The 11,225-nt window shown below is 35.9% G+C and overlaps 1 protein-coding gene across 1 annotated transcript; it reads right to left on the reverse strand.

Moving 5' to 3' along the window:
- Positions 1 to 343: 343 nt before the first annotated feature.
- LOC141249952 (uncharacterized) lies at positions 344 to 5,314 on the reverse strand. Its single transcript, XM_073669835.1, has 9 exons — positions 5,291 to 5,314; positions 4,197 to 4,718; positions 3,937 to 3,995; positions 3,784 to 3,836; positions 3,103 to 3,448; positions 2,835 to 3,018; positions 1,840 to 2,100; positions 1,592 to 1,741; positions 344 to 946 (listed from the first exon to the last, which is right to left on the reverse strand). Exons 1-9 carry the CDS (start codon positions 5,312 to 5,314, stop codon positions 344 to 346), a joined length of 2,202 nt encoding a protein of 733 aa, XP_073525936.1.
- Between the last annotated feature and the right edge of the window lie 5,911 nt (positions 5,315 to 11,225).

The following is an 11,225-nucleotide window of genomic DNA, read 5'->3' on the forward strand; positions in this document are numbered from 1 at the left end:
TAGTACATGAATGGTTTATTTTGATTTTAAAAAAACAGACCAAATGAGCACTAATATTATTTTGTCGTTGCTGATGCTATACCAAACACATATATGAATTTTAGATAGCTCTCATTCCATACATACCAAGAACATGAAAACCAAATTACACAAACTTAAATATATATTTATATAAGCTTAAAGCAGAGGTATCCATAAAGCCAGAAAAACACAGAAAACAGTCTGCAAACCAACCATAGTTAAGCTAGCCCCGGGAGCACAGCATCACCAAGACCGCCTTAAACACCAACCATAACTTATATATATATATATATATATATATAGAAGTAGCATCATCAGTGACTTACACATTCTCGCGAGTAATGAGATCCATGACAGCATGCTTCAGACTCCCATTGTTCTTCTTCAGAGCCTCCCTGTTCGTCTCTCCATCCTCAAACCCCATTCCGCGCATTTCTTCCAGAAGCAAATCCCACTCAGAGACGTTACAAAGCTCGTCCAGCGACTTCTCGAAGTCATACTCGTTCTTCTTCAGAACCTTCTTGTTGACCTCCACCTGCTTGAACCCCATCTGTTCAAGCTCGTTGAGGAGAGCGTCTTCGACTTCGGACTTGGTGGTGGTGTTGTCCTCTTCGATTCTGGGGTAGGTGACGGAGCTTGAGGAAGGTATAGGTTGAGTGGGACCCGCATTGGAAACGGGGTGGGTGTTGTTAAAGAGAAGGTTGTTATTGAGTAAGTTGAGATTGTATGCTTGCTGGTGGTTCAGCATGAACTGTTGCACTTGCTTGGCCATCAAGGGGTCTATTTGGTCAAGTGGGTCGATAGGATCTTCTAGAGGCTCGACGACAGCGTGTGGGGTGTTGTTCTCTGCAGTGCCTTCTGGAGGTAAGTTTAGGTTTAGGGTGTTTGGGAGTGTTGAAGATGATTCCGGAAACGATGCATCCACCTGTTTTAGCAGAGAAATGAACGAGACTAAGAAAATGGATAATTAATGACGAAATAATAGTTATATGCCATGTTATCAAAATCACGAGCTGATCGTTGGCCAACAGACTCGTGAAACTCGTTTTCTGCATTTTTGGAGACTATGCCTTGTGATTGAAATTTCATATTTATACATTTAAAAACTAAACAGAATTGAATGAGTTACTATAATAGTATATGGTATATAAAACATAGGTTTTATTAACATAATTAAGCTAGGAAGATTTTACAACTTTCACAAAAAAATATCAAATCAATTTCTTTAGGCGTTTATATATTATATTTACATATGTTGTATTCATATTATATACTCCCGATACAAATACTTGTCACACAAACAAAGATAAAGGAAAAAGTTAGTAAAATGACAGGTACTTGTATCCAACAAAATTGCTCTAAATTAACATGTATTTATATCCAGAGGAAGTATTAATTTATTATTAGTTTAATACTTTAGTAGACTCTTCCATCCAAGTGAAGAGTATACTCTCGAGTTCCATAACCTTGTTTATATGTTAGTATATGGTATTTTTTTTACATACAAATTTGAGATTAAGAAACTAGGAACAAATTAGAAGTGTAAATATGTAATTAAGAAGAGGTTAACCTGAATTAGAACCCAAACACGCTGCCCAAACTTCTGACCAGAGGATGAGGCCATTTTCCAGTAGGAGATGTACCGTCCAGGTAATTCGGGTGCAATGAAATCAACTGCAACATCAACTTCATTTTCTGGATAGAACCCAGATACAGGAATCTGTTTTTTTTTTTTTTTAATTTGGTTAAAGAAAACAATGTCAGAAAGCCAAAAAAAAAAGAAGCATACTTACTAAATAAACTTGCTGAATTAAGTACCTCGATTCCAACAGAGCTAGTTGGGCTGAACTTATCTCCACCAATCCAGACAAGCTGAGTACCGTGAATCCATGGGAGATTGCCATTGTTACGCATTCTCCAGATCTTGGTGAAACGGGTATTGGGAGCCATAATTGTACCATCCATAACATTGACATCTAATATGAACCGGCTGTCAAGCTTTGGTTTCAATTGCTTCATATGCTTACCGAAAAATCTCAGTGGAGGTGGAGGGTGACCCCAAGGCTTCGGCTGCGGCAACTAAAATGATTAAGGAAGGTAAGTACTTCTATCTTAACTCAGTAATTTATGTTAGAAGTTAATAATAATGTCCTGAATTTATGCTATTTTGGTAGAACCCTTAATCTCCGAATCTCCCACCCGGAAATTTGTTAGAGAATCTCCAATTTTCATATATATTCATTTAATTAAGTCCCCTTTTCATCAAGACCAACATTAGCTTAAATAGGAAACCTATCAGCTGTAGTATGAACATCAGTTAGTGGAGTGGGTACACTAATTTCAGGAATTAAAACTGATAATTATAATTAGCAGAAAGTATTAAGTAGTTAATAGTAGTAGATTATATTTTGGTTCTAAGAATAAATCATATTTCAATTCAGTGTTAAAGCACATACTGAGACTGTACTCATTATTACTGAATTGAGAACATAGAAAAATGGAGGTTCTCATTAATTTCCTACTTTTTGTGACAATTAGTTGTTTCCTTAAGGTTAGATATAAGGGTCCATTCGGCAACACCTAGATGGAGTTTTTTTCCAACTACGAATTGGGATATGAAAATTTTCAGAGAAATTAGATGAAATTTGTGAAAGGTAAATTAAAATTTCTCTGACATAGGAGTAGATAGAATTTTGCTCACAAAAGGTGGTAGACAATGACCTAGATGGACAAGCTGAAATTTACCCAATTTCAGCTACTTCTATTTGATTTTAAACATTGCAAAACGGACCCTTAAGTGGGTTTTATCACACCTTATATATGTCCAAGAGAAGAGTAGAGTAAGGGTAAAAGTGTACGAAAGTACTCACATATGGGCTACTCTTGAGGGACCATGGGTAACGATAGGGAGCTGGAAAATCAATCCTTATATAATCAGAATCTTTACCCATTCCAATTTGCTGAAAGCAGATTTTGCATAAATCATAGTCCAATTTCCTGCAAGGAATATTAACTACCATTATTTACTCCGAGTAGCAAATTGATATAAAAGAGAATGGAGGGAGGGAGTATTATTATTACAGTTTGGATTTGAAGCGAGGCCCAGTGATAGGATGAACACCACATCCATCACACTGAACACCTCTGTGGAAAATGTTATCCTTAGAGAACATAGTGGGTGCGTGTTGCATAGAAAGACCACCAAATGGGCATTCACTGGTTGTACTTCTTTTTCCTTCCTCCTTTGTAACTCCAAAAGGTTTCATTTCAGCTTCTGAAGTAGCAGCAAAACCAGCAGTTTCTTCTTTGTTAATAGCTTTTCTCTTTGCCGCCTCAAGCCTACGTGCATAAATCTTCTGCAAATCTTCTGAAGATGCAGTTTCTTTACCAGAAGAAGTTGCAGATGCAAGCTGTTTCCTCTGAGCTTCTAAAGCAACATGCATAGCTAGCATGTCCATTGAGTTAGGGCAACCACTAGGCTTCCTCTCAACCTCCCCAAATTGTGGATGAGGGCCCTCCTGTTAGGACACTAGAAAGTCTCAGAATATTCATACTGGCAAGAAGAAGAAAAAAAAAGAGTACAGAAAAATGGAGATTCTCCTCTAAGTATGACTTTTCAGGAATGGATATAGAAATGGCTCATAATCATACGGCCATACCTGTTGTTTGGTATATCAGTATATGGATATCAAGTTGATATAATCATTTTTATTAGGATATCACTGCCTCTTATTTATTTTAAATATTGCTTTTTAACCAAACTCCTTTCTTCTTGTTGATGAATACCATGGTTGTTCTCAAAAATATCAACCAATCTATATCATACCAAATGCAAATATAAGATATCAATCTCATACCTATAGAAACTTCAGTCAGAAATCCAGAAGAAGACATGAACGAAATGAAATCTATCACCTAGTCTTATAAATGTAAGTGCTACCTATATCACTTTGTGCACATGAATAAAATGATCCCTATCATAAAAACAAACTAAGGATGTCAGTTTTTCATATGCTAAGATTTAGGTATCTTGAAGACCAATAGTCATAGCTATTAAATCAAAAGGAGTACAACTCAACAATCTTAGCAAATTGATACGCAAGTTTCTTGATATGGATAAATAAGACTTTTCAGAGAAACTAAGAGAAAGATAAGAGGAACTCAATAATCTTTACCTTTTTGTTCTTCTCTGAAGCTGAAGCAACATTTACTTTCTCATTCTTGTGTGCATTTAAGAAGGAATCGGCAGCAGAGGTAATACCCTCAACAAACTCACCAAGTATGGGAGCACTAGAAGCAGTCCTAGAAGCCACTTGAGCAGCGAGATCCGAGAGATACACACGAAGCGGCTCAGGCATTGTTTTAAGAAGATCAGCTATACCAGGATAGATATTATCCTGTGCAGGAAGTGGAGTAGATGTACCACTAGACTTGACAGAAGCTGCAGATGAAGTGTTGATCTTGACACTTATTCGCACTGGATTGAGGCCTTGATTTAAGACATCATGCAGATCTTCATCATCAACCAGTGCAACGATATCATCATCTTCATCTTCATATGTCATCTCCAATTCAGATTCAGGAGTCAAACTGAAGAGAGAGCGGATTTTGGCTCTCAGACCCTCAAAATCAAGCTCCAATTGCTGGTTTTCGTTCACAGCAGCATTGAAACGCCTAAGCTTGTTTTCATATTTCACCTGAAACACACAGACAAAAGTAATTAGAACAAGCACAAAGAAAGCTAGATGGTAAAGGTTTAACCATATTAGACCAACGCTCATAGCTCAATAGGTAAGGACTGTTAACCAAGCAAAAATTGTTACAATTCTTAATTCTGACTTCAACAATTACTGTATCAAGTTATTTTAAGCTGAGTAATTCAATTATCCTATTTTATATCACACTCACACTTGATTGATACTGTTTAAATTATTTGAAACAATTTCGGCCAGAGCCAGCAACTTTTTTCACTTCAGCAAGTTATCAGTACCACCAAACCGGAAATAGTTCGTAAAATCAAGAAAATCGCAATGATCAACACAATAAAAGAGAGAATCCGCAAAGAGAAACCTTTTTCCACCGACTTAAACCATAAACAGAAAAATCCAGAGCGAGAACCCCTTGAACGGATAAAAACAGAAAGAAAATCAAACGCGCTGAACAAATAATCAAAAGCACGCACAGCAACAACAACATGCAAGCCACAAACTCAAAGGCAATCAAACACAAAACTACCAGAAATCAGTAAAATGGAGATGGAAAATCGAACCTTGACAACCACAGAGGACGCCATTAGGAAGCAGGACGGAGAACTAAGCGTTACAGTGAGCCGCTTAGGTAGAATTAGAAAAACCCAAACCCTAACAAAGCAGAACGAAAGCTACGAATTTTTTGCGCGATCGGAAAAAGATATGAACAGAATTGAAGAGGTATCGGAGAAATTTTTGGCAGGAGAGTACGTGCCCGTGATCCGCAAGACCCTAACCGACTGTGGAGTGCGGGGAGAGAAGAAAATGGGTGGGAGAGAAAAGTTTTTTGGGGGCTTAGCATTTATAGCGTTAAGTTAAGAGCTTTTCGTATCTTGTTGCCAAAGAAAAACACCAGGTTAAGGAAACACTCAAAAAGTCACGAATTAATTAATTTTTTGTGTCAAAAAAGTCTTGATGCATGACTAATTCATTAAAGTCTATATCATGATATTTATTTTCTTTTTTCCAGTAAATATTTAGAAGCTGAGAGAAAAGTTCGAGTAATTAGAGAGATCATCAGAACTCCACGATTTCTTTAGAATTTTTATGTGCATAGTTAAAGACTAAGGTGTTTTGAGATTTAGGCTCCCTCCCGCAACAGTAGATAAATTTTTCTTTTTATTTAGATGAAATCTAGTAGATGAATTTAAATTAGCTGAAAAGGTAGATAAAATGAATAGTACATGAAATATTAAGTGATGAAAATTATTGAGGTAAAAAAGATGTTCGGTAAATGGGATAGATGAATTATATGAGGATGGATGAATTATTAGGGTAAAAAGGGTTTCATCTAGATGAAATTTTTCATTCATCCTCACCTCCCTAGATGAAGATTTTTGCATTCATCTAGATAAAAATATGAGGAGTAGATGAATATGCAAAGAGATGATTTTTTTAGCTAAAATAGGTGTTTGGCAAAGAGATGGATGAAATTAGATGAAAAGTGTTACTTTTCATCTAATTTCAGCCCATTCATCTAAATGAATGGTCATTACCGAACGGAACCTTAATGAAAGAGGGAAGAAAAATTAATTCAGGCAGGAGATGGGTGTGGGAATGGAGATAGAAGTTGCGGGATACGATGAAAAACTCGCGGGGAATTTTCCTAAAAATAATATTTTAGGATTTCTAATTATGTCTTGAGTTCAAATTTTTTTATGTCTTACACCATAATTTAATGTCTAACTCCTCATCCCAAACCTCGTCGAGTATAGGGGGAGATTTCTTAAAGAGACTTGGTAATCTGATTGGAAAATTCTTGCGGGTTGATCACATGAAGGTTAAAGCGGACCGTGGCCAGTTCGTGCGACTTGCGGTCAAACTTGACTTGGAATGAGTCTGAAAGGAGATTGTTATTGTTGGAACTAACTAGAATTGAACCCAAACAACCTTGTTTGTTCTTATGAAGATCTAGGTAATCATAGATACCTAGGTTAGGTTGGACTTAACGAAGCACGAAATTGGATATTATCCCTGTCTAGTTCTAGTTCTAGTTTCTAAGTATCTAAAGAGTCTTATCTTGATTAGCTTTGTGCGACAACGGTTGTTAGTTGGGGTTTAGATACATCTACTACTGCCTAAAAGTAATTAGTAGAGATATTTGATTGTTTACCGTCAAATGGGTCCATACTATTTTCTGATAAGCACATCGTATAATCTACCAAGAAGTTTAACATTCAAAGTTGAGAATTGATCTTGAGTGAAACACATGTCTAAACACATGAGTGTGAGTGACTAGTTCTCTTATCCTTGTGAGGTCTAGAGTTGAGAAACTAATATACTCTTGTCATTGATTGAGAAAAATGCTAGAAAAGAATTTTTCTTTTGTTTGCCCTTTCATGATTATCATTCATATGTCACTTGGATAGAGACAACTATTGTATATTTTGTGGACTCACTAGTGGTGTGCTTGCTTGAGGACAAGCAAGGTTTAAGCTTGCGGGATTTGATAACGTCTATTTTGTACATATTTTAGGAGTCTAGTTGCATCTTAGTTTAGATCATCTGCATGCATATTTATATATTTTATTAGTTTCAAATTATCTTGTATTTGAAGTCTACTCTCATATTTTTATGTATTTCAGGTTGTAGACCATGTTTACGGGTGGGTTTGGTTCCACTAGATGTCTCCAATGAGTTGCGGGCTCTGATGCATAGGGTTCCCCGTATTATAAGAGTGTACTTTTTATGATACGGGGAACCCAGATCCAGGCCCGTCTCAGAGCCTCTAGCTCATCGATGAATCTGGTCGAACCGGAGCCCACACGTAAACATGGCCTGCAACCCGTACACCACAACCCGACCCAATAGGCCCATGCCTAGTGATCAAACTAGGCCCATCTCCCACTGGACCAAACTCAACCTAGATGGGTTATTGCAAGGGGGAATAAAAGCTCTGACATTTTGATGCATAATCCAATCTGGTCAAACAGGAAGGCTATCGGCGAGCTTAAAATGGAAAGGCACCGATTACTGCTCGACAACAATGCGAAGCGCACTGTGATGATGAGTGCATGCACCTCATCCCTCGCCAACACCAAGACGCCCGCCTTGATGAAGCGCACAAGCTCCTCTCTCTACCTCGGTATCGGGCTGACCATGAAGCCTACGGCAAGTGCCAGCAGCTCACACCATTCCTTAAAAAAAGTTAAAAAATATATTAAACGCAACATTCTTGACCTGTTGGCTCAACCCGACTCGAAATCCGACATGACCCGAACAACATCCTCCACCGGATTAGTACAAGAATCATATTCAAGAGGTACTGGAACATTATTCTGTAAAGTTTTGTTTTAGTAGCAAAGTCATTGTGACTAAGGTTCCATGAAATTTGTTTGACGCTGGAATATTTGTTCATTTTCCAAATCCAAGCAAAAACATCAACCGTGAATTTTACATTTTTTGTGATCAAATTATAAGCAGATGTCATGGAAAATCAACCATTGCTTGTGGGAGTGCAAGAATTTTCATGGTAGTAGCTGGGGTTTACAAGTGAATTGATAACAATAGGATCCAATTTTGGTTCCTGATACGGTTTCTCAGCTTGAGATATGGGTCAAGGACTATGCGCGGTAGTGCTTGGACTTTAATTTTAATATTCGAGAGCCGAGAGTCCTCCCAAAAAATTATAGGCTGGCCATTTCCCACCAACCATTGGAAGCCATTTTTGAACTCTATATTAATTTACCATTATCAAGATTTAATTTGTTTGTTAGTTTCGAGTTTTAAAAAGACCCTTGTTTTTAAAATATTTAAGTTCGATAGTTTTAATAGAGATGTTATCAGGAAGATTTTTCTCATATGAGCTTTATTTGTAGGATTTTGTCCATGTTGAACGATTTTTGAATATCCAATCTCTCATTTCACTTATTCTTTCGGATTTTATTCCAATCAATGAGTGGTGGAGTGATAAGGACCTTTGTTCCAAAAGAAATTTCTATTAACTTAGTCAATCTCGGCATGAATAATGCAAGGACATCAATATTGGTTTGTTTTAAAGAGCTTTTACAAAAATGGGTTTTTTATAGATAACCGACAGGATGTCAACCTGCACGCACAACCTGGACGACAAGTTTTCTATGTGCGAAAAACATGCACATTCAATCTAGGCGTGCACATTAGTTTACATTTAGCCACTTTTTCCGAATCCCTTTAATATTTTCCTATATATAAGTTTCATTATAGATGACAAAAGAAGATGAAATTTAGGTGTTTGAACTATGAACTCAGCTCTCTTAGAACTCGTAGATATGAAATTAATACTTGGACTATACAGAAGTGTACAAATGAAACTGACATCGTTTTCCCATTCAAGCCAGCAACTTTTATAAAAAGAATCACTAGCTACACAAAAACAGAATACAAATCTTGAAAAGAGTTACAACACTACATGTGAGATTAGAACATCCTCAGTAGTGATATTCATTTTGAATATCATAGTTAATTTTAAAATATTATTTTAATATTATGATACTCTTATATCACAATGGTGATATTTGTCTCAAATATCATAATGAACTTTTTTTAACTTCTCAGTTCTGTCTATTCTTATTTAGAGTTTAAAGTTTCTTATTTAATTATTATACATAGATTAAATATAGGACCAATGTGTAAGACTTTGTGTAATAATGAGTATCATACATATGATACTCAAATATAATGATTATATTGATAAAATAAAATTAAAAAACTCTTATACTTATCTTTAAATAAAATGCTAAGATTCTTGGAGTATCACCATTGTGGATGCTCTTATGACAATGAGCATCAATACATGCAAGATTATGAGAATGAACGTCAACTTTCATAAAAAGAATCACTAGGCCATTTTCTAATTCTTCTATTAATTTATCATTGTCAAGATTTGTTTTGTTTGTTAGTTCTGAGTTTTCAAAAGACCGTTGTTTTTATAATACTTAAGTTGCATAGTTTTAACCCAGATGTTATCATATTCAACAACAACAAAATTCAACAACAAAATTCATAGGAATTTTATTTGTAGGATTTTGCCCATGTTATTTTTGGATATCTACTCTCCCATTTTTCTTATTCTTATAGATTTTATTTCAATCTCTGTTACAAAAGAAATTTCTACTAACTAGTCAATCTCGGCATAAATAATGCAAGGACATCAAAATTGGTTTGTTTCAAGGAGCTTTTACAAAATGAGTTCTTTATAGATAACCCAACCCACAAAGGTTATACTCCCTCTGTCCCTTATTCTGCTTCATGATTCTTTTTTTTTATATTTGTCGATGCATGTTTTCTATCGCACATATCTTTAAATATATTAACCTAAAAATCTTATTTTGATATTCTTAAAGCATTTATTGAGACGAATCAAACAAGACCACTCACAACTATGTTCTTAATTATATATTGGAAGATATTAGCAAGATTTCCATAAGCGATGAATAGTGTCAAAAAAAAGGAAGAAGAGCTTAAGGGGACGGAGGGAGTATATAGGTTCTTCAAATTCTTGTAATTGTTATAAAACGAGTAAGACAAAGTGTCTTAATCTAAGACTTTAGATTATTAAGACAATGTGTCTTAATATTACTTAAAGGACCACTAAAATAAATTTAAATTGGAAAAGAGAAAGGGAGAGATCAAAAACTTTAGATGAGTATTCTTGCTCTTATTTTGGTGTATCCTTTACACTAGAAAATGCCTCTATTTATAGGCAAACATGGGGAGAGAAAACTTAAATTAATCCCCATAAGATTAGGAGGTAAATAAGGTGAATAATTCACCATTAGAATATCTACCACAAATCTCATATCTACTACAATCATTCAATTGTTCATCAATCATCTAGATAAAGTTGTGGTTGATATAATTTCTTCATTGGTAGAATTTTCAATATTCACAACACTCCCCATTGAATATTCACCTTTGAACTGTTGCGGGATATGGATGGGTGTTGCCTCATTAAAACCTTGTCAGGAAAAACTCGGTGGGATAAAAAAAACCCGATCGAAGGAAAAAGAGTACAATTGTGAATCCCGTTATATGCCTTGATGTTGCCTCATTAAAAATCTCGTCAAGCAAAAAACATGTGGGAAAAAACTTGATCGAAGGGAAAAAGAGTGCAGCGCGCATGAAGCTCCCCATGAGATCAATGAGTGTCTATGAGTCTGCACATTCCAATCCTTGATCCTAATTCTGCAAACTTCTTGGGAGTTAATGACTTTGTAAACATATCATCCAAATTATCATTCCACCGGATCTGTTGAACATTGATTTCTCCAACTTCGTCCAATTCATGGGTAAAGAAGAATTTGGGTAAAATGTATTTTGTACGATCTCCTTTGATATACCATTTCTTCATCTGAGCAACGCATGCTGAGTTGTCTTCATAGATCATCGTTGGTCCGTTGATGATAGGCCTCATTCCACATTCCTTCTGGATGAATGTGATCATTGCTCCTTCTCTTCATGCCTCGTATAGTGCAA

The sequence above is a fragment of the Phyllobates terribilis genome, unplaced genomic scaffold (assembly GCF_046119375.1).
Source record: "Phyllobates terribilis strain yellow unplaced genomic scaffold, ASM4611937v1 Scaffold_5260__1_contigs__length_52992, whole genome shotgun sequence".
Taxonomy (NCBI): domain Eukaryota; kingdom Metazoa; phylum Chordata; class Amphibia; order Anura; family Dendrobatidae; genus Phyllobates; species Phyllobates terribilis.